At 35.9% G+C, this 24,781-nt stretch overlaps 1 protein-coding gene across 1 annotated transcript in view; it reads right to left on the reverse strand.

Moving 5' to 3' along the window:
- xrn2 (5'-3' exoribonuclease 2) overlaps positions 1-13,850 on the reverse strand; it is an 84,264-nt gene extending 70,414 nt beyond the window's left edge. The window contains exons 1-13 of the mRNA XM_030128853.1: positions 13,650-13,850; positions 11,227-11,354; positions 10,348-10,459; positions 9,943-10,054; positions 9,037-9,095; positions 8,854-8,943; positions 7,730-7,802; positions 7,590-7,640; positions 5,909-6,066; positions 4,800-4,874; positions 4,371-4,504; positions 3,380-3,437; positions 3,137-3,244 (exon numbers count right to left, since the gene is read on the reverse strand). Of these exons, the coding sequence (XP_029984713.1) occupies positions 3,137-3,244; positions 3,380-3,437; positions 4,371-4,504; positions 4,800-4,874; positions 5,909-6,066; positions 7,590-7,640; positions 7,730-7,802; positions 8,854-8,943; positions 9,037-9,095; positions 9,943-10,054; positions 10,348-10,459; positions 11,227-11,354; positions 13,650-13,724 (1,233 nt within the window). The 5' untranslated portion in view covers positions 13,725-13,850. The remainder of the gene's footprint in view (positions 1-3,136; positions 3,245-3,379; positions 3,438-4,370; positions 4,505-4,799; positions 4,875-5,908; positions 6,067-7,589; positions 7,641-7,729; positions 7,803-8,853; positions 8,944-9,036; positions 9,096-9,942; positions 10,055-10,347; positions 10,460-11,226; positions 11,355-13,649) is intronic.
- Positions 13,851-24,781: the final 10,931 nt, after the last annotated feature.

The raw sequence follows: 24,781 nt of genomic DNA on the forward strand, positions 1-24,781 counted from the left end.
CATAGGTGTGAATGTGAGAGTGATTGTTTGTGTTTATATGTCAGCCCTGCGATGAACTGGTGACATGTCCAGGGTAACTGGGATAGGCTCCAGTGACTCTAGTGAGGATAAAGCGGGTTCAGATAATGAATGAATGGTTTGTAAATATTTTCATGTAATTTTTCTTTTTTACACTAAAAACTAAGAGAAAATTTAGAGTTGACATTATTTATAGGTTATTATGATAGTATTTCACTGGTCTGATCCACTTTAGATCGTACTGGTCTGTATGTTGAACCTGAACTGAAATGATTTTAACATCCTTAATAGTTAATATCTTCAGAGTAATTTTTGCATTTTAGAAATTCATCCCACGGGCCGGATTGGACCCGTTGGTGGGCTAAGTTAGGCCCCCGAGCCGCATGTTTGGCACCTCTGGTTTATAGCATATTCGTGTGTGGTTTGGGCTTTAGACTCCAGAGCAGAAAAGTCTAACATCCTGGGGATATTATATTAGAGGTACTTCAATGAACAGTCCCGCCTGTAGGGGTGCTAAAATTACTAGGAGGAAAAGAAACGGGGCGGGTAAACTCATCTGACTGTTCATGATCGTCTGCACTAACATCACTTCTCCCCAGACAAAACACACACACTGAACTGGATTCAGTTGTAGATTTATGATGATTAAACCAAATATAGATCAGGGCTTTCATTCCTGATGTTTGCTCCTTCCTGTTTGGAGCTGGAGAGAGGCAGCAGTTGGTTGGAGACAAAATTCACATAACTAAAAACATGATAGTATTTAAAAAAAATAAAAAATAAAAATAAAAAATTGTCAGATTAGACCATTTACAAGGTTGTTTATAACACTCAGACGGAGCATCAACACCATCCAAACTTTAATTTTGACAGAGAAATTAAATTGTTATACTGAGATCACTTGACAAGTCACCAGGTGAACAGCTCACTTCGGGTGCAGCACCGAAGCCATTTTGCCAAAATACATGTAACATCAGTGTGGAGACCAAAATGACTTCTAATGGTTCAGTTGGTCCACGGTGGACTTGAGCAAGTTAAGTGTTTTGGACATTTTTCCAATTTTCTGTGCTTGTATATAATGATAAAAATGGCCCCAGAAGGATGCTAAATTACATACAACATCTATATCATAATACTGGAAGGTCTCAGAGTGTGTGTGTGTGTGTGTGTGTGTGTGTGTGTGTGTGTGTGTATCTGCACAGCTCTGAGAAACTGAGACGTTTTTAACTGGCCAATTTGGTACTTACAGTTGAGGAACAGTCCCATCTCTATATTAAATACCTCGGCAAGTTGATAGGACCAATATTTTGGAAGATATTAGTAATTTTGGAAAACAATAGCCTTACAATCACATTGCTATGTAGATGACGGTTGATGGGAGGCGCAGGACCACGCTGCATGATGGGAAATGAGGTTAAAAACAGGAACCACACATTTACAAACTTCAGCACCTAGATATCGGCATTAATATGACCCGTGGTTCCCCAAAGATCAACACTCTAGCAAAATATATTTGGTGAAAAGCTGCTGGACTCTACAGGAACAAACAGGACCTGAACCTCCAAAAATTATGGGAAATCCCAGTAATAACACGGATATGAGTGAGTGGCGGGTGGGGTGGGGGATCTGTGACAAAAACGTAAAAAATTCAGCTGATCTTAGAGGTTCATTCCACTGATTTTCTGTCCCTTGAGATAAAAACCAACTAAACTATAATATTATCTGTAACCTGATTTATCTCACTGTGCTGCTGAGAAATACTGAGTCTGAAAACCATTACACAATGAACCTTGTTAAGAGTCAAACTGGATCATATTTCTGGTTCAGAAAACAGAAGGGGACGTTAAACTAAACAGACATAAAGACTGATAACATCAATTCTTTTCAACAACAGACTTGTAAAAAAAAAAAAGTATAAAAAAAAAAAGCACAAAATTATTAACGCTACTATTTATGTATACATATATATGATTTTCTTTGCCTTATTTCCTAGAAGTGTGGTTGGTTAGATGTACGCCTTTTTTTTTTTTTTTGTTTTGTTTTTTACGTGTGTGCTCCATGGACACGTCCACAATCATTTATACATATAGATAAATGTGAGTCTGTGTAAGTAAGTGTAAATATGTTTGTGTGTTTACACATATAATCATTATTACTATTCATGTTATTGTTCCACAAAGTAGGATGACCATGAAAAGCACTGATCTTCACAAATCACTCTTCTGTTATGTTTTGCACTGCAAAGTCTAAGTATATATGACATTATTCATGTAACAAAGATTCACAAATATTTTTTTGTCTCCTTTCAGTGAGCAATATTGACACCTTTTTTTTTCTTTTACAAAAAAAAAAAAAGGAGAAGAAAAGGTTTACTTTGTTCCAAGGATGTCCTACGTTTTATGTTATGAGACTGTTCTGAATAAAAATTAGAATAAAAAAACTAGAAGCACTCGGAGAGCGCGGACCTCCGCCAAGGCTGATCAGTGGCCCCCCCCTGTGGGCCCCCCCACGCCAAGGAGGTTATGTTTTTGCCAGGGTTTGTTTGTTTGTCTGTCTGTCTGTTTGTCTGTCCGTTAGTGTGCAACATAACTCAAAAAGTTATGGACAGATTTTGATGAAATTTTCAGGGTTTGTTAGAAATGGGCCCCCCCGTGGGCCCCCCCACCCCCGATCACCACCAAAATTTAATCATTTCTTCCTTATCCCATTTCCAACAAACCCTGAAAATTTCATCAAAATCTGTCCATAACTTTTTGAGTTATGTTGCACACTAACGGACAGACAAACAGACAGACAGACAAACAAACAAACCCTGGCAAAAACATAACCTCCTTGGCGGAGGTAAAAAGCACAAAACACTGGCTGGATTTCATTCCGAGGCTTGAGTTTCATTCCTGATAACTCTCAAAAACCTTTCCTCTCACGGTATATTTAACCTGTAACCGGCATTTTTTCTACTTTTCCAAAACAAAACATCTGCTGTGAAAATGGTCTAATCTCCAGTAAAACAAGAGTAAGATTTTAACAGTAAGACCTGCTCCATACTCCATGAAAACACATCTATCTTTGGGGAAAAGAACTGTTTTAGAGGTTTGTTGGGATCAGTGGGAACTCTTACGTCATCCTCTTTGCGCTTCTTGAAGATGTTATCCTCTGCCACGCCCACCGCCTGCATGATCATCTCCACTCGCTCCAGGTTGACGTATCCGTTCTGCGTCAGGTAACCCTGAAAACAAAACCCAGGTCATAACACCGATCAACATCCATGACAGATATAAGACTTTAATGAAGCTGCTCTAGTCAGTGACATTTCCCAGAATGCCAGTGTGACTTTACTGCTCTGACGAGTGATGATACTCACCCCAGTTTTGTGCACAACCGTTTTGTAGATGTTGACGAGTCGATCTATGGCCCCCTCTCTGAAAGAAACCAGTGAGTGATGAGTGGCTTATCTTTATGCGTGTGCATTTTATCTTGCACTTTATTCTGTTGCTGTCTGATAACTGAATTTCCCCATGTGGGATTAATGAAGTCTAATCTAATCTTTTTTTGTAACTTTATGTTTACAAACTGTATGTTTTATGTAAAATTTTAACAGTAACCAAAAAAAGACAAAGAAAAAATAAAAAAGCCCCCCCCCCCCCCCCCCCCCCAAAAAAAAAAATGAACAGACAAACGAGAGCACAAATAAGTACAAAAGAAAATAATGAGCCCAGGTAGCAACAGTCAGTCTATTGATTCTGTGTAAATATATTCCATGTGTTCCACTTTTTATCCAATTGTGGTTCTTCCAGTCTCACTCTGTTAATTTTTCTATTAGAAATATCTAATCTAATCTTATCTTTTTTTGTAACTTAAATCTTTATTAAGTTTCATGTAGAATTGTAACAGTAACCAAAAAAAGACAAAGACAAATAAAAAAGACCCCAACTAAAAAAAAATAATAAAAAAGAACAAACGAGAGCACAAATAAGTACAAAAGAAAACAACGAGCCCGGGTAGCAACAGTCAGTCTAGTGATTTTGTGTAAATATAGTCCATTTATTCCACTTTTTATCCAATTGTGGTTCTTGCAGTCTCAGTCTGTGTTAATTTTTCCATTAAAAATATCTAATGTAATCTAATCTAAGTGTTTCATCAGTAAAAATAGCAAAAATTTGCCTCTAAAACGTGCATATCTGTTCTACTTTCTTCCCGTTTGTCTTGCAAAAACTCGGCAGGTGCATTTCCATGAACACATTTAATATGAATTTTCACATTTCATGTTAGTAAAAAGTAAAAAAAAAAAAAAAAAAACTTGCCACATTTTCACCAAATAGTAAAAGCACATAGTGGAAATGACCAAACCCAACCTGATTTCTAGTGACGGCAGATGCGGCAGGAAGTCATTTCCTACAAAGAAGCACATGAAGACCCAGTCGTCGACGCTCCTCTCGAAGTCGAAGGGGAACGGCAGACTGGCCATGGTCAGCTCTCTGGCCAGATACTGAAAACAGAAGATGAGCCGGGGGTTAACAGAGGCGACAGACGGCTGTTCCTCCTCCCACTGATACTTATGTGTAATAGGCCATTTATTTTACAGCTACTTTCCTCACATCAAGAAAATAACCAGTGTGGAGGATAATATAGAGAATGTGATATGAGACATTTGCTCCACTGTCTTGTCTGAATAAACCTGGTTCTATGTGAGATTTGAAAGCGTCAGTCTTTCCCTTTTATCACAAGTGGAGGCTGGTTTTGACAGCTGTTCAGTGACAGTAAAAATAGATGAAATGACGAACCTCCCGCAGCACACACAGCCTGATGAAGATGAACTCCTGCTCAGACACTGGCATTGTTTCGGCAAACTCATCATGCTGAAAGAGACCAGATTAAACAGACACATGACACATGTGAGACACAGAAAACATCAGCAAATATGACAAAAACAAAAAAATCTACTGTTGGCCAAGATGCTGTGCTTTTACACTATATGGACAAAAGTATTGGGACAGGTTGAATTCAGGTGTTTCTTTTCTAACAGGGGTCTGGGATACAAAACAATCATGACAAATGTCAGAATATAGTTTTATATTGGGATAAATATTGCATTGGTTAGTTTGATTTAAATGGTTCGCTTAAGCATCTTTGAGTGCCTAGAAAAGTGCTATATAAAACTGATGTATTGCTATTATTATTATTATTATTATTATTATTATTATATTATCTTTATTTCCAAAATGCCTCGGAGATGGTTTTTAACTTAATTTCCTCTCAATACTGATTTTTTTTAATAAACCATGATTGATTTTAAATGTTCTGCCACTAAATTTCTAAAATGTTTTTCATGCTCTGACTGCAAATAATAATTTAATGTTGATGTTTATAAACTATATGGACAAAAATATTGGGACACATCATGTCTACAGCTGTAAGATGTCCTGTTCATGAGGATTTTACATATAAACATTAATATTTCCTTAAAGTTTAATGGGAGATTTTTCTTCCTCAGTGTGAAGAAAGTAGATGATTAGTTGTGGTAGAAAATTATTATTTACAGTAAGAGCATGAAAATTATGTTAGAAATTTAAAGGTAGAATGTTTTAAATGATAGTCATGGACAAAAAAAAAAAAATCAGTGTTGAGAGAAATTAAGTAAAAACCATCTCTGAGGCATTTTAGAAACAAATATAACAATTTAAACCTTACTAACCTGTGCAATGATGTTTATCCCAATATAAAACTAAATTATGTCATTTATCATTATTGTTTTGTATCCCAGACCCGTTAGAAAACAAACACCTGAATTCAACGTGTCCACATACTTTTGTCCATATAGTGTATCTGGGGTCTCTGTCCCCCAGACAACACTTCCTGTAACCTCCGAAACCCCCCTGAACCCCGTCCTCACCTCCCCCTTCTTCTCTCGGGCCGTCCCCTGGCACTCTTTGATTTCATGGCCCATCTGTCCACACAGAGCGCAGGGTCGGGGTTTGTTGGGTTTGAACTCTTCTCGGATGATGGTGAAGTTTGGCTCATGGGTGGCCAGACCCAGCATGATGAGATCAGCTGATCAACAAGCAGGAAGAAAGAAGAGATTGTAAAGTCCAGTGATAAACAGTTTTCATTAGAGGCAGATTTTAAGTGGAAGACAAAGGAAGCAGTTTAAGAGATTGTACCAGTGTTCTTACATAGCTAGTAAATCTAATATTACAACAACCTTTTTCCAGTTAACATTCACTTGTTAAAGCTCCTAAAATTCTAGAATCTGCTGTTTTTAAAACAGTCTGCATTTACTAACTCTACTTTCAAACATCAAAAAACCCCTAAAATCATCATCAGTGTTTATAATACAAAGCTGTGAAGTTGTGCCAAAGATACAAATGTATCGGATTGTAGAGATAAGAATGGAATTTATTTATTATTATATAGCGACAGGCCGGAGGGTTTATGCGACCACTAATGGGAGTAGTGAGTCACTCTGAGGAAAACTAACACCACGAAGCCTTTGACCAAAGCATCAGAAAATGACCAGATGAGATAAGAATCACTATGAAACAATTTTTAGAGTCAAAGAAAAGAAGTGATAAAAACACGGGACAAAGCTGTAAATGTAAAGAACTGAGTTTGAGGCTGAAATGGCAGCGTTTCTTCTGCACAAGTATCATTTGATTAAGAGTAGGGCTCGGCAATGTGGAATAAAAATTATATCATGACCATTTTTTTCCTATCAGATGATAGCGATATGTATCACAATATAAATCAAATCGCTATTTTTGCCAAGTTTTAATTTTCCGTTACTCGTAAGTTAGTGAAGACAGAGCGACATAGCGACAGAGAGAGAGAGACAGAGAGACAAAGAGACAGAGAGACATAGCGACAGAGAGAGAGAGAGAGAGAGAGACAGACAGAGAGACATAACGACAGAGAGAGAGACATAACAACAGAGAGACAGCGACAGAGAGAGAGAGAGACAGAGAGAGAGAGACAGAGAGACATAACAACAGAGAGAGAGACAGCGACAGAGAAAGAGAGAGACATAGCGACAGAGAGAGAGAGAGACAGAGAGATATAGCAACAGAGAGACAAAGAGAGAGACTGAGACAGAGACACATAGCGACAGAGACACAGCGACAGAGAGAGAGAGAGAGAGAGAGAGAGAGGCACAGATCGCTCCCCCTCCCCTTTCAAATTGTTCATGTATTCACATTTTTAAGGATAGTTTGTAGATGTAAACATTTTCAGCGTGTAATTTTAATCTTTCATTGTCATTATTTTTCTGGTCCGGCCCACTTGAGATTATACTTTGCTGAATGTGGAACCTGAACTAAAATGAGTTTGACACCCCTGGCCTAAATTTCAGAAAATGAAAAAAAAAAAAAAAAAAAAAAAAAACAGCTCATAAGAACAATTCATTAGCCTAAAATCTTTCAACAACTTTTCCAAATCTTCACAACTTTAGTGACAATCTCACTTACTTCCTTAACTTTTGCTGGTTCTTCATGACCAGCTGAACCAGAAGTGTTATGCTGAAAACATGTTTTGTCAAGTACGAGCGACTCTACACCAGTGCAGTGTGTGTTCAGACTCACCATCAGCTCCACACAGACAGTGGTGTGTGTTGGGGTCGTGGTTCGGCTGAGCTGTCGCAGTCAGAGACAACATTCAGTTAAAAAAATTCTGTTCTCTGTGTGTGTGTGTGTGTTATAATTTTAAAAAAATCCAGCTGTACCTCTCTGTCTCCTGATGAAGTCCATGATCTTGTGTTCACCTTCACCTGGAACGCTGGCGTCTGAGAGGAAAACCTGCAACGAACACAGACGAGATGGAACAGAGTGAGGAAACACAAATGAACAATAAATTTTAAGAGGTTATTATTTGTGATTTCTTTTTTAACTTATGAAGAGACAACGCAGTAACAAGAGGCTTTAAAATTGGGGTTTTCTGCTCATTTTTTAGTTAAACAGAAACACCCACCATGGAATTACAGTAATATACATTTTAAAACAGAATATGACATAATTTATTGCACTGAAACGTTTCCGTTTAAATAAACTAAACTTTGTGACTTTTCCAGGCCTGGAATATGAGATGTTATACGTAAATGGATTTTCCAGGTTTGTCATGACTGTAGGAACTTTGCATTTTCTGGGCCAGCACTGAGGAATAAAAAGGAACAACTGAGCTGATGTGATTTCGTGTTTTGTCGTTATTTATGTCCCATTTTGTGCTGGGGTAAACAAATCCTAATTGTACAACTATTAAATCCTTTTTTAGTAGTTTTTCTCCGCGCTGTCTTTGAATTGGATCACATCAATGTACAGTCACGGAAAAAATTATTAAACCATCAAAAGTCATCCAAAAAAAATGGCAACAATCCAGTACTAACTCCTGTGTGTATCGTGACTAAAACAGAGAGAAAAGAAAACATGGAATGTCTAAAAGCACTGTTTTTGTCAGTACAATGACAGATATTGATGGAAGAACTGAAGTGATTTTGGTTATTATCAAGAAAACATGGAAAATGAATAGATTTCAGCTCTGAAATTAAACTACTATGATTAATTTTTGCTGTACCAGGCATTAAAATGAACAAGAAATTGAAGAAAACAAGGATGGTCTAATCATTTTTTCCACAATTGTATGAATCAACCCCAATTATAACACAAAACCTAAATTTCAGTCACTGCCATCAGTCATTATGCTACATTTATTCATCTCTTTGAAATATCTACTACTACTAATAATGATAATAATAGATTGGACTTCTACAAGGCTTTTCAAGGCATCCAAAGCGCTTTACATTATTGATCCATTATTCATTATACTAGTCATATATTAGGAAACAGGACTCACTGTGACGTTCTTCCATCCCGGGTCGTTGCTCAGTCTGTCTGCGATGTAGTAACGGAGACAATGTGCCAGGTTGTCCATGAACTCTGTGCCCTGAGGACATTTACACAAACACAGATGGATGAAACTCAGGGACAAACACAGCGACACAGATATCATATTGAAAACGTGCCCCATCTGACTCACTGGAGTGATGCAGTTACTGTCAAACCTCTCCTTAATCTCCTCTGGTGGAAGATACCCACCTGGAAAAGAGACAAGAAACAAATGAATCTGTGAGTGTCTTCAAATGCAACTACATAAGTAAAATGTCTTATTTAATAAAAAATCTACAAGTATAAATCAAACAGGTTTATTCAGCTCAGTTTTCTCTAAAACCAGAAGATTTAATACTTTGGTGTTTTCCAACATATCCGAGTTTGCTCATTTTTAATCACAAAAACACAACTGATATACAACATTTGAGTCTAAACTGAATAATAACTATATTTTAATGTTTTATTTTTCTGTTCTACCCTGTTTAAATGTTCTTTTGTTTAATTTTTTTTTTTATGTGGCTTATCTTATCCATTATTTTATTAACATACAACTGAGAAAATCCAATGTGAAGAAATGTTTCCATTTTTAGAACACATTTGTTGTTGATATTTGTTCAATTTGAAGTTATTTTGAAAATGACACAGTACATTTTTTCAGTTGAGGAATTTTTCAGGCTAGTTGAAGTTTGCAGGTTTTCACTTGAGACACATCGACACATCTTTAGAAATATTCTCCTTTATAATAAAGCAAGTAAAATGCCGGATGTATTATAAAATAGTCATAATGCTTTTTTAACCAAATCATGCAGCTCCAGGTTTTAATCCAAACTGAAAACCAAACATCAGACAGTCCTGACCATGGTATAAATTTTTGTTTTATAAACAGAACACAAAATAAACACAAATCTATCCATGTAAACCGTTAATTAAACATTGATACAGTATTATAAAACTTATATCCAACTTAATTATCATGATGTTTTTGTCAGCATATAGATATTTTAGATATTTTTTTATGTTACTTCTCTGGTGTAACGCCTAAACCAGACCTCACCTCTCTGGATGATCTCCTCCCTCATACGGTGCTTTTCCTCGGCCAGTTCCACTCCCTCTTTGGAAGCACGAAACCGTCGAGAACGCTGCTGATTCATTTTAGCCCGTGGAGCCTGAACACATTTTTAGGAAATCAGATCAGATGTTCAGCATCACAGTCATTAATCTGTTCCACACACAGACAGCAGACATTAAACCTATACAAAATGATAAAACTAGACTTATATGTTAAAGTCTGGTTTAATTTGTCTCATCTATTTACACAAATATTTATTTTTATTTCTAAGATGAGTAATAGACTATATACACATGACAAGATTTCCTCATTGAGCAGCTTCTCAGTTCAGCTTTATTTGCGTTATTCCTTCATGCTTCAACAGACTGAAAGGACAGTAAAGCGTCGTACCACTCCATCAATGGCCATGTACAGGACTCGCCTTGGCCGTACAATGTTGAACAGCCGGTCGATGTACTCAAAGATGGCGACCATCATCTCATCTTCATTTTTGGGGGCTGGTCTGTGGAAGCACAAGTTACATTCATCGGCTGCATTAACACTCTGGATTATAAATTCAATCTCGTTAATCCACAAAGAGCACAGGCCAAGTAATTACAAATTTAAAATAACTTTTGAACTACTATCCTGCCAATACATTACATAATTCAGGTAAAATACAGTTTCTCATAGTTATCAGATATGACCCATTTGGATGATCAGAGGCTCCGCAGTGAATGTAGAAACACTGTCATCTTCTGAAATGTTCATTCACCTATAAAACCCACAGTTGCAAATGCTTTTCATTAGTTCTCTCAGTTTTGATTTAATAACCTTTGAATTTACTCTAAGCTTTTATGAACATCTACATGATCAGAGAATTTAACACAGAAAAATACCTGATTTTCACTGAAAAAATGCAAAATGCAGAAGAAAACATTAGAATAAATGGAGATAAATCATTAAAGAAAGGTTAAATGTAGAAAAAAAATATTTGGAAATTGCTGCAAAAACAGTTGTAGTTCAAGAGTTAAGTCTGGTCTGTAAAACTTTGTGCTGGATGTCTTTGTTGAAACTGTGTCATTAAAAAAAGTTTAAAATTCTTTTAAATGTAATAACTATTAATATAAAGTCATAACCGGCAAGAAGAGCACAAAGGTGAGCAGTGTCTTCCACATCCAACATCCACACAACATATCATGCTCTTTGCATGAAGGCAACACAAACACACACACACACACACACACACACACACAGGGGAAAACAACAGTCATAGAAAAAGAGTCTTACTTGTCTTCTGGATGTGTACAGGGGTGAATGATCCCATTCATGTCCAGATATAAATTGTCAAATTCCACCTCATTGGGGTTCGGTTTGGTTGTGTCGACAGGGATACGAACACCGTTACATTCTTTCCCCTGAGAAAACAAAACACATCACCTCGTTTAACAACAAAAAAAAACTAGACACAGATTGACAATTCACACTACTGGCATCAGCTCATTTCTGCCGTTTAAACTATAAACCGTGCCATGGATTGTAACTGCACTGTAACCTGAGCAAAAACTGGAGCTCAAAAAGTCGCTCCCACTAAAACACAGAGTTTGATGTTCAGCAACATAATCATTTATTGAGGTTTATTCAAATAACTATGGCCTATGCAATGGAAAATCACTTGCCCTCATTATTATATTTGATGTATTCCTTGTGCCCATATATGGCCACTTAAACTTTTGCCCTGCAAAACTAGGTCAGTTTGACCTGGCCTCCCTGTCTGGTAACCATCAATGCTGTACTCCCGCATGTCCTTGAAGCTACTTTGAAGCGTTCCTTTGTTCTGTATTGGACGAGCACACTGTTCAACTAAGCTACAAAGACTGAATAAATACATCCAAAAACTTCTCTTCGGGGAAGCACTCCATCAGACTGTCACTGTACTCTGTCAGATTGCTTCCTTCTGCACAGAATAAAATTCACACAAAGACAACTTCTTGTCTTAGCAATTTAATTTCTTCTCTCCACTGGTGCCATAAGAAATTTCTACAACACCTACAAAGGATGACGATGGCTGTTTGAACTAATATCAACATTTTCTATATTATATCAGGCTTTAAAAATTCGATATCAGTCCGCTTCTAATATAGATAATATTAAAAGAAAGAATCTCAAAATGACTCAAAATGCATTTAGACTATTTTGTTTTTCTAAGTCTGGCTACATTAAGACATTTCTCACCTTCAAAAACTGCTCATAGCTGCAGTAAAACAGTTCAGAACATCACAAATATGTAATTACCTCTGCCAAGGAGGTTAAGTTTTTGCCAGGGTTTGTTGCCTCTGCCAAGGAACGGCAGAGGTTATGTTTTCATCGGGATTTGTTTGTTTGTTGGTTAGTTTGCAAGATAACTCAAAAAGTTATGGACAGATTTTCAGGAAATTTTCAGGAAATGTTGATACTAGCACAAGGAACAAATGATTAAATTTTGGTGGTGATGGGGGGGGGGGGGGGGGGGGCAGATCTGCCTTGGCGGAGGTCTGCGTTCTCTGAGTCCTTTTCTAGTTGTCAGTATGAATTAACAAAACAGGCTTAGTAGGTTTCATAGAAATAAATTAAAGTGGATAGCACTGTCACCTCGCAGCAAGAAGGTCCTAGGTTCGATTCCAACACCAGCTAATGGGGGGGGGGGGGGCTTTCTGTGTGGAATTTGCATGTTCTACCCGTGTTTACATGGATACACTCTGAGTACTCTGGCTTTCTCCCACCATCCATAGACAATAAGTTAAGTACGCCACCTTCACCCATAGGTAGCTGGGATAGGCTCAAGCACCCCGCAACTCTCTTGAGGATTAAACAGTTCAGAATATGAATGAATGAATGAATGAATGCATGAATGAAAAAAGTTATCTGGGTGATGTTTTCAGTTTTTGTGACCCATTCTCAGTCTGATTCAGGGAATCATCACTGGAAAACAATTAATTATTCAAACTTCCCCTTTTTGTGGATTGAGTAAGGTTTCTGAAATCTAAAGCCACATTTTAAACAACCCTTAATCTCTTTGAGGTAAAACAGAGAAACACTGACCAGTCTAAAGCATGGCATAGGCTGGGTTTAGATGTGTAGATGCAAAGTAAACTCATGGCTAGTCCCACTTAACCCAGAGAGGTTATTAAAACCTTCCTCCTAGTCTAAATGTGGAAGAAACTGTGAATCGCCTTTTGTTTATTTTACAAACAGAATAAAGGTGTCGGTAGGTTTCACAAAGGCTTTCTCTAAAAAGTTTAACGCGCCCTTTAAAGGTGGAAACATAAGAGTCTCATATGGCTATTGTCTTGAATAAGAAGTTAACTTCACAATTTTCAGTTTTAGCTTTGATTTTTTGGGATACACTTTTAAATGCTCGTTTGTATTCTTGAATTCAACAACACTATCGGTCACATATTTAGCGCAACTGTTACCTTGTCTGTGTTTTTGCATGACTACATGACGGTATTTATCATCTCAGGGAATATTTACACAACGAGCTCATATTGGAGATGTTTGTTTACGACCCAGTAATCAAAAACTGCCAAACAAACGGTGAAACCAGCACGTAAACTCTTCATCAGCCAAAGGAGACTCCGTAGGGACAGTCATTAAAACACAACGCATTTCCAGCTGAGTTTAAATCGTCCCGCTATTTGGTTCATGTTTGTTAGCTAACATGCTAATCTTACCTTCTCCTCCACACAGTGTACAATAATTGACGGATATTTGCGGCTCAGCCATCGGAAAAACGCCGGGACTCCCATCTCCGGCAACGAGTCTGTTCTTAAGTGACAATAAAAAAAGAACTGTTACGAAAGGTTTAAAACAGCGCAGTAAAAACACCACTATTGTCCACAATCCGGCAACTCCGTTACATGCTCTTGGCCTTGGCGATCGTATATTGTTTCCGGGTCACCATCGACAGTTTCCGGTATTTTCCGAGGAGTGGACAGTTCCCACAGCGACACCACTGGTCAATGTGGAGTATCTACTAAATACCGTCTGTAACTGTCTTTTTTTTTTTTTAATTATTTTATTTTATTTAGAACTGCACATTTGTTACAAAAATAGCTTATTCTCTACATATCAGATGTACATATGAAAAATATTAGCAATAAACAATATTTTATAAGTGCTTACTTATAATCATATATAGAAAGAAAGGAGAGAAGAAAAAGAGGACAGGAAAGATAGGGGAAAAAAAAAAAGAAAAGAGCATGCCAACTCATACCAGGGGTGTTAAAGTTCAAAGTTCAGATGAATACACCAAGGGAAGCACAGACTTCAACAATCCTTATTGCCTTTTGCTTTTCAGAGTGCTTAATAGAGAGAATGTATTGTTTAAAGTTATTATAAAATGCAGTAAAGCATGTTTTTTTTGCTGAGTATTTACAACAGTGAATATGGAATTTTGATAGTAAAATTAAAAGATTTATCAGGTATAATGGTTCACTTTTGAGCAAGCTATTTTCAAATACACCAAACAATACATTCCTCCAATACAACATTAAATGTCTTTCAACGTTATTATGAATAAAATCACAAAGTTTTTGCCAAAAAGTTTTGACAGTAGGGCAGTGCCAAAATAAATGAACAACAGTTTCAGGACATACATTACAAAAGCTACATTTTATATCAATATCTTTCTTAAATCTATTTTTAATATAAGATTTAGCTGGATAGAATTTATGTATGAGTTTAAAGGATATTTCTTTAACTTTATTGGTAATCAGATATTTGTTATGGAGAAGCCAGACCTTTTTCCATGGTATATCATCTACCAATCTATTCCAATGAGGTATAACACAGGGCAATGTTGTGCTATCTTTTTGGAATAAACGCTCGTATAAATTTGTTGTTATTGACAGGATAACTAGAGACAAATCTTTCCTGCTGGTGTTTCATGTGGAGATAAAGGAGTCATATTGTTAATAACGAGCCTCTGTTGGCTTTTAAAAAGCATACACACTCCAGAAGGGATGGCTCCAAAAACCTTTGCATAGTCTCCAGGAGTCACAGGGATGTTATATTTTACAAGAAATTCTTCATATGTAAGTAAGAGTCCCTCTTCATTAAACAACTGATCTACCCATTTGATGTTATTTTGAAAACAGTATTCCATAAAGAGAGATTTGTGCTTATATAAAATGTCTTTGTTGTTCCAAATTAAGTAGTTATGTGGTGAAAAGTTGTGTTTGTAGATGAGAGTATGTAACTGTCACTTCTGATTATTATTATCATTCCATTTTTCGTATGTCTTTTGTCCTTTAACTCGTTTTGAATACTTTGTGCTATTAAAAATCAAATTTTTTATGTGAATAATTTGCTCATCGATTATAAATAACTCGACTAAAATGAAAAAAAAGGTCAACAAAATCAATTAAATAAATGTCAAAATTAACTAAAGTACAAAAAAAAAATCCAAAAAAACAAATCATTCGACAAAATGAAGAAAAATAAACACACAATCATCAAAATTATTGGAAATGAACAAAATCTTCAGCAAAATAAACAAAATAAGCAACAGATATTCCAAACATGAACAAAGTACTTCATTCTAACAAAATTAACAAGAAATTATCGAAAAAAAATATATATATAATTTAGTACACAAAACTACCAAAAATGAGCACATTAGAGAACAAAATGAAGAAACAAAGAAAATGTTCACAAAATGAACTAAAAAATTGCCCCAAAAAATCAGACTCAGAATCAGTATTAGAATCCATTTATTTGCCATTTGCAGAAAAACTGCATTGGAAATGAATAGCAAGAGCTCAGCCTAAAGGTACATTGAAGACAGTAACAAGGTAAAAAAAAAAAAAAAAAAAAACAATGAAATATTACATGAATAAGAGTAATAAAAAGATAGATGCCCCTGTAGATCAGAACACACTTGGACAAATTGCATGAATCTGAAGTGCGTTATTTATGCACAAGTACAAAAATAAAACATACACCATAAAAATGTGCCCCAAAAAATGCTGAAAAAGTCAACAAAATGAACAAAATAATAGTTTGTTGGGCCTGGTCACCCTGCCTTTGTATGACATATTTAGATTTAACATATTCCTCTGTCAGTATAGTGTCTGTCCTCGACCAGATCAACCTTGGCGTTGATCTGATAACAGTAAAGCCTCCTTTTAGATGATGTTGTGCATCTCCAGACATATAGTATTTGTGTCGTGTGCAGTGTCAGCTCTACACACTGGACTGTAATTGTCCACGGTGGACGTTCTGATCTGACATAATGCTCCTTTAATGGGACTCTCTGAACATGTGCCCTCTGCAGCTCCACATTTAAGCTGAATTAGTGTTTTTTGCTGCTCTCGTCTCCTTTCCTCTCCTCTCTGGTTCATGTTTGGGGGGGGGGGGGGGGGGGGGGTGCTTGGGGGAACCATTAGCTTCCCCTCTTCAGTCAGGGCGGGTCTGACATCCACACTGCAGTATTATTACTGCAAAGAGCCGCTGATGGAAAACACTTGGCCTGCTCCAACGGGCCATTTCCATAAACATTTACACTGGAGCTGCAGGTAATAGCAGCGAGCCATCATCTGGCTGTTTGTGGAGGGAAACGGGCGAGACGAGGGGGATGCAAATCACAGATGTGTGATCATGAGCTGGAAATGTGATAGGATAACACATTCTGACAGTGACACAGGATGCATTCAGATGAACTAGTGCACACACATTTAAGGTTGTGCCGGGCTGTATGACTTTATTCCATCCAGAGTAAATCACTGACAGGTTTATTCCAGTCAGCGAGAACTCAGACCATTAACCCTTTCATGCATAGTGGTCACTACAGTGGACAGCTATTCTACAGCTGTTCTCTTGTATATTCATGGATTTTGTTGTTCTTTTCGTTTTGTTTTTTTTTACACATATCTTTATTAAAGTTTTAAGACACTCCATATCTTTTCTGACATGAGTTGGTAACATTATGTAGATCTCTCCTGAGGATAAACCCCCAGAATCACAAGCCCTCCCCATAGTTTTCACACAATTTATCAGTAAATACATGTTTCTGTGCATCACAAATTAAACGTGTGGTGTCCAGCTGAGTGGATATTTTTGCAACTTCATGAAAAATAGGTTCATAAGAATTTTTTTGTCATTGTTACTTTTTTTTAATGTATTTTTAATTTTTTTTTTTTTTAAATTGTTTTTATTTTATTACCTTCGCCAAGGAGGTTATGTTTTTGCCAGGGTTTGTTTGTTTGTCTGTCTGTTTGTCTGTCCGTTAGTGTGCAACATAACTCAAAAAGTTATGGACAGATTTTGATGAAATTTTCAGGGTTTGTTGGAAATGGGATAAGGAAGAAATGATTAAATTTTGGTGGTGATCGGGGGTGGGGGGGGCCCACGGGGGGCCCATTTCCAACAAACCCTGAAAATTTCATCCAAATCTGTCCATAACTTTTTGAGTTATGTTGCACACTAACGGACAGACAAACAAACAGACAGACAAACAAACAAACAAACCCCGGCAAAAACATAACCTCCTTGGCGTGGGGGGGCCCACAGGGGGGTCCACTGATCAGCCTTGGCGGAGGTCTGCGCTCTCCAAGTGCTTTTCTAGTTTTATTTATTTTTTTCTTTATTTTTCAGAAGAAAATTTTCTATCACATTGTTTTTTTCATGCCTAAAGAGGAATTAAAAACACTCAGGAAAAAAAAAAAAATTTGATTAAGGTTCTCATAATTCGTGCATGAAAGGGTTAAAAAAAAACAAAAAAAAAAACAGTCCTTTTCATCTCGACACCACAGGACATGAGGTTCTGCTGTTGTTGTGACTGAACAGAAGGAAAGGTGAGTTCAATCAGCTCCAGGTCTGTCATTGATCAGCTGAGTTGAATTCAGGTGTTTCTTTTCTAACAGGGATCTGGGATACAAAACAATTATGACAAATGTCTTACTATGGTTTTATACTGGGATAAATGTCATATTGATTACACTGGTCTACAAGGAAAATGCTTCCAGAATAAAAGTAATGAAATTTTACCACATGAGAGTCACTGATAAAGAAAAATCCAGTCAAAAATGCTGGTTGGCTGAACTTTCCAAGATACAGCCTTGGGTCAAAATGTGAAATTCAAGAATTAACGAGAGAATGGGTTTGACTCAAAAGGAATATTTGTCTCAGAGCTACAAGATCTACTTCAAAACACTGTCTGCACATTAGAATACATTCACTTTACAGGTTCTATTTAGTGGAAGATTTATAAAACTATTATATAAATGTACATAAACCAATATATATGTGTAATAACACTTAATCATATACCTTGAAAACATCAGCAAACCGGCACTTTTGTCATTTATTTTCCAATTAATCTTATTAAAATACGTAACATTTAGCACATTTAATCTCTGAAGCAAATCATTTCTAAAAAATTGTAGACCAGTGTGATTAATATTGATGTTAATATCATGAACAGGACATCTTGCAGCTGCAGACAAGATGTGTCCCAATATTTTTGTCCATATAATTTATAAACATCAATATTTCCTTAACGTTTAATGGGAGGTTTTTCTTCTTCAGTGAGATGTGAAGAAAGCAGATGGTTAGTTGTGGTTGAAAATTATAATTTACAGTCACATCAAGAAAGATATTTTAGAAATTTAGAGGCAGACCATCTAAAATCATAGTCATGGATAAAAAACCAAAAAAAAAACCCAAAATCAATGTTAAGAAATGAAGTAGAAACCATTTTTGAGGCATTTTAGAAGCAAAGATAACAATTTAAACCAAACTAACCAATGCAATGACATTTATCCCAATATAAACTATATTCTGACATTAGTCATTATTGTTCTGTATCCCAGACCCCTGTTAGAAAAAAAACACCTGAATTCAACGTGTCCACATACTTTAGTTGACTTAATGCTATGAGGGCAACTACATGTGTAACAATATTAGAATATATCACGCATGTATTAAGGCTCTGAACAGAATAATATATTAATAGGATTCTAAATAAACCCTTATAATTTACAGTCAGAGCAAAAAAAAATATTTTAGAAATTTAGAGAAAGAACCTTTAAAATCATAGTCATGGATTTAAAAAAAAAAATTATGTAGAGAAAAATTAACTCATAAAGAGCCAAACAGCAATTTGTGACCAAAATCATCTACTGGTCTAAAATGTTTAATAACTTCTGATCCACTAATTCTATCAATCCATCTAAATAACTGGTGTAAAATACAGTTCTTCATCTTTTCATGGTCATCAGATATGACCCATTTGGACGTTCAGAGGCTCTGTAGTTACCATGGAAACACCGTCATCTTCTACAACATTGATTCACCAGCAAAACCCATGGAGTTGGATCAGTGACAGTGGATGGAGATGATTTTTAAAAAATATTCATTTATTGATATCTTTGCTTAAAAAGTCACTTTTTTTCAGTTTTCTCTGTTTTTTTAACATAGTCCTCAACTTTAATCTGAGCTTCCATGAACATCTACAAGATGAGCAAATTAAACACAGGACAGTACATGATTTTCACTGGAAAAATATAAAATACAGAGGATAATATTGTCATAAATGGTGATAAATCATTTAAGAAAGGTTAAATCTAGAGGAAAATTCATTTGAGAACAACCACAAAAGTAGCACTGGGTCTTTATGGGTTAAGTACAAATCATCTCTGAGTCATTTTAGAAGCAAAGATAACAATTTAAACCAAACAAACCAATGCAATGACATTTATCCCAATATAAACTATACTCTGGCATTAGTCATTATTGTATTATTATAATAAACACCTGAATTTAACGTGTCCACATACTTTTGTCCATATAGTGGATGGCTCCTCTGGTCAAAAAATATGAGGAACATTTTGAAATGACCTGAAAGACTCATTCCTTTTTAACATTGTTTTAGGCCTAAATCTATTCTAACTTTGTCCATCTGCAAAAATGCGCAGGTTTTACACAGAATAAAATAATTTTTTGACAGCAGAAAAACAAAAATGGATTATTTTCTTGCCAAATTCAATACAAAATGCTCAATTTGCATTTGTTTGTAGTTTGTATAGGTAAGCCACAATACGTGAAAGTTGCACTTCTTCTGCATTACACAACGTAGTTATATTTTGGAAATTGTGTCTATCATTAAAAAAAAAAAAATTCGCAAATCTTGAATGTTTTCTTTCTTGTAGTTGTATAATTTCATAAATGCACCAGACATTGTATTGTTGTAATGGAAATACAAAGTTAAATAGCAAACTAATCACAAATAGGCTACAGCAGAGCAGCCTCATGGTAAAATGTTAATGGATTTAATTATTTTTTTCATGGCTCTAGTCAGATTTGTTTCTTTTTTTCTAAACAAAAATGGCTCTTTAGGTTGTAAAGGTTGCCGACCCCTGACTTATGCTATGAGGTTAAGGATATGTGCAACAATACTATAATATATCATGTATTAAGGCTCTGAATAGAATAATATATTAATAGGATTCTAAATAATGTCTTTACAAAGCTCATTTTGAATAATTAAATTTCTTTTTTCCCTCTGTACCTGCTCATATTCAGCTCTGAAATTTTTATAGAAACCAGATTTATCTTCAGACTTTATTTCCGTTCAGTGCTGGTGACTGATGGGGGGACAGCGCCCTGAGCTGGTGGATGAGCATCATTAAACCTGGTCTGAGGAAAGTCTGCAGTGAAGTGAGTCCAGAAAGAGCTGGACCGTTTTTAGATGCAATAGATGCTTTACTGTCCCAGCAAGGGAGTATAGTGTCACATTACAGCTGCAAAAGTAAAACGCAAAGAACACGAAACACCACAGATAAGACAACATGAAAATACAGGCTAAGAATACGAAACAAGACATTTACAAGAAGACGTAAAAGTATCATACACCAAAATAAACTTAGGTAAAGGAAGTTGGAAGAAAAGAAAACTAAAACTGTCTGTTTTTGCTTGTGTTTACCCGAGGGATTTAGAATAGAATAGAATAGAATAGAATAGAATAGAATAGAATAGAATAGAATAGAATAGAATAGAATAAGCTTTATTGTCATTGCAAAATACCATTGTACAGTGCAATAAACTTTGCTTTTATATTCTGTTTGCAGCTACAACTACTAAAACAACTGGTACCAGACACAACAAACCCCGCCCCTCGCACGTATTGTAGCTTATTTTGACACCAATCAACTCTTTCATCTGTATTCAATATTTGTTAAATATAAAAAATTATATATGTGTCAAATTTAAAGTAACTTGAAACAAAATTGATGTTTTTATAAAGATTTGAAATTTCACCCAGTATAAGTAAATGGGGGGAAAAAAAGATTTAAAAATTTAACAAAAATTTCTATCACTTGTTCCATTGGCAGATTTTTTTTGGTGAATTGAGCAAAAAAATAAATAAATCTTGAATTAAGCAAAAAAATCTACCAATGGAACAAGTGAAAATTATCTTACTAAGATTTCTTGAACTAAGATTTTCCAGATCTATTGTCTAAAACCAAGCTCTTATATCTCACTGAAAAGTTACTCTTTAGGTGATTTTGTCTTATTTTAAGTGTGATGAGATATTTTGACTAGAAATGAGAAAAATACATTTGGTAAGATTTAGATTTTTGCAGTGTATTAACACACAAAAACGTCTCCACATTACATCTTTATTTCCACTTCTATAAAAACTGAACATCAAAAGAAACTTATCACATATTCTATGTGATGCCATTTCACACCATTTTATTAAATATGAAAACAAATTCTTTCTTATTCTTAAAAAAACATTTAATTAACAAACAAAATACAACAAACAACAAAACAGTGGATGAGTATCCAGAGGAGAATGGAAAATATGACAAAGGGGAGTTCAACAAAGTTCACTTTTAGCAACAAGCAACATTATTAATCCACAGCAAGTCAAAGATCTCAATCCCATTGAACATCTGAGGGATATTCTTGTAGATCCGTGTATGCTCGGCGTCCAGCACCTGGCAACCGCCAGATGCTCATCCAGGCCCTTCAGGAAGAGTGGGACAGCATCCCCCAGATAGGATCAGGAGGTGAATCCAGAGTGTGTGCAGAAGGTGCACAGCCTGTGTTAGGGCTCAGGAGGACACACCCAGTACTGAGGACATGGATCTGGACCATTTGGTCAATCTTTGATTTGCTGTGGATTAATAATGTTGCTTGTTGCTAAATGTGAACTTTGTAATTGGAGGTTATTCGTTTTCATGTGCCCTTTGGGAAGTTTGAGCCCCTGCCCCTTTATAGCTCTGTGCACAGCCCTGAGTAATACAACTCTAAATTATATACATATTTACAACAGAATGGAACATGGAGGAAGGCGGATTTTGTGTTTAGTGAATAAATCTCATAAACTGCTCATCAACACTGGATAGAAAATGTTTAGATCATAAAAGAATCACAGCAAACAGAACTGATTTGTGCTTAAATGTTGGAAAGCAGCATACATTACATTTATTGACAATCTATTATTATTAATAATAATAATAATAATAATAATAATAATAATAATAATAATAAGTTAGAGTAGATCGGCCAATGAGGAACAAGCTGAAGTTATTATTAACAAGTGGTTCCAGCCACAACAAGCCCCGCCCCTCACATGTATTGTAGCTTATTTTGGCATCGATCCAGCTGATGTCATCATGACTATGTGTGTGCTGATGTCAGCATATCAAATGCCTCTATAGATGTGCCGAATTTGAAGTAAATTCAAACAAAACTGAGGCTTCTGTACACATTTGAAATTACACCCATTGTAAATAAATGGGAGGAGAAAAAAAACGATTTAAAAAATTCATAACAGACGTGAACTTTGACCTACTTTTCCCAAAATATAATCACATCTGTTCTGGGTCACTGGTAATCTATAAACCCAATTTGGTATGAATTCAACCAATAGTTTTGCTGCTAAAGTGTTAACAAACAAAGAAACAAACCCTTGAGGGTAACAATAATAAGTAATACGGCTCTAAATTATATACATATTTACAACAGAATGGAACATGGAGGAAGGCTGGTTTTGTGTTTAGTGACTAAATCTCATAAACTGCTCATCAACACTGGATAGAAAATGCTTCTTTTCATCAATAGATCATAAAAGAATCATAGTAAACAGAACTGATTTGTGCTTAACTGTTGGAAATCAGCATCCATTCCATTTACTGACAGTTTTTCCAGTAACTAATGGTTTCATTACATGAATAAAAACATAAATCCGCTCCTAAATTCTTCATTAAATGGATGTTTTACTGTATTTCTCCTCCTCTTTGCTGCGACAACCCACTGTCTGGTAGTCAGATCATAAATATGTGATTGATGTTTTCCAGCAGTCGTCATTTAAGCTCTGAAAAACGTGTAACGCAAGCCTTCACTGGAGTTGATTTCCACACACCAGGGAGAATTTCACACCTGAGATATACCAATCATCTGATTAAAACCAGAGCAATAAAAGAGCGATTGGAGGGAAAAGAGGCCGTTTTTCCTCAGCGTTAGTCTAATTCAACAAAGACTAAATGTGCCTTTTGATTAGCTGATCCCTTTGGCCTGCACATGAAAAGCTCAGCGGGAGTTCACATGGTGTAATACAGCAATTTGTGTCTCCAAGGTTATGATGTGTCCTCGGCGGCTCGCAGAATGTCTTCACACCAGAGCGTCTTTGAGTCGCTTTCTGCCCATTGTGCAGCTGGAATAAAGAACTCGCCAGGTTTCAGCTCTTTATCCCTCCAGTAAAACACACACACTTCTCATTTGTTCTTTTTTTTTTTTTTTTTTCCAGCTGAATTTAACAAAAAACGCCACCCTGGTTCTTGGAAATGTGTGGCCCGAGTGATTGGCGCCGTTTTATTCTCATTTATGACCAAAAGAGCAGGTCAAATCCACACATCAGCGAGGAAAACTTCACATTTGTCTGCTTTTCAGCCTTTAGCCGAGGCACAGATTTACATGGGCTGTAGATGTACTCGCCTTCGGTCACATGATCGTAAAGAAAGTGAAGCTTGTTAGAGGGAAACCAACTCAGAAAACTGGAGTTACGTACGTTAACTAAAACAACACATGGACATAATATCAGCCAACAATATGGAAATAATAGAAAAGTGAAAAAAGTGTAACAAGTCCTAGACACAAAAGTACAAATGAACATGTTTTTTGTCTTTGAATCTTTCTTTTTACAGACTTTTCTTGTTTGTTTGTTGTTTTTTTTTTACTTTGTCAAGGGTTTGGAGTCCAGTATATGATCACTTATTCCATAACCCATCCATATGCCTTATTAACCCTTTAGGTGCCGGAGTTTTTTTTTTTTTTTTAACCCTTTCGTGCATGAATTGTGAGAACCTTAGTCAAGATTTTTTTCTTCAGCGTTTTTATTCCTCCTTAGGCATGAAAAAAACAATGCGATCAAGTTTTTTTTTTCCTATGGAGTTACAAAAATATCCATGCATTTAATTTTTGAAGTAAAGAAACATATGTTTAAAACCCAATATCAGAAAGTGATATGAAAACAATGAAATAAAAACAATTTTAATGCCGCTAATCTGACGTCTTCTCACATTTTAACATATTCTAATGCTAGTAATTACTCACTTCATAGAGATAATATACAAAAAAAAAACTTCTTGTGTAACAAATAATTGATTTACACTTAAACATGTCAGTGCAGATCAGGTTTATAAAGAACAGCAAAGTTACAGTAATGGTCTGAATGTCAGTGTATGGGATGGTGCATAAGTGTCCACTGTGTTGGCTGATATGGAACTAAAACAACAAAACCCATGAATATACAAGAGAACAGCTGGAGAAGAACTGTCCACTGGAGTGACCTATG

The sequence above is a fragment of the Sphaeramia orbicularis genome, chromosome 24, assembly GCF_902148855.1.
Source record: "Sphaeramia orbicularis chromosome 24, fSphaOr1.1, whole genome shotgun sequence".
In the NCBI taxonomy this organism is placed as follows: Eukaryota; Metazoa; Chordata; class Actinopteri; order Kurtiformes; family Apogonidae; genus Sphaeramia; species Sphaeramia orbicularis.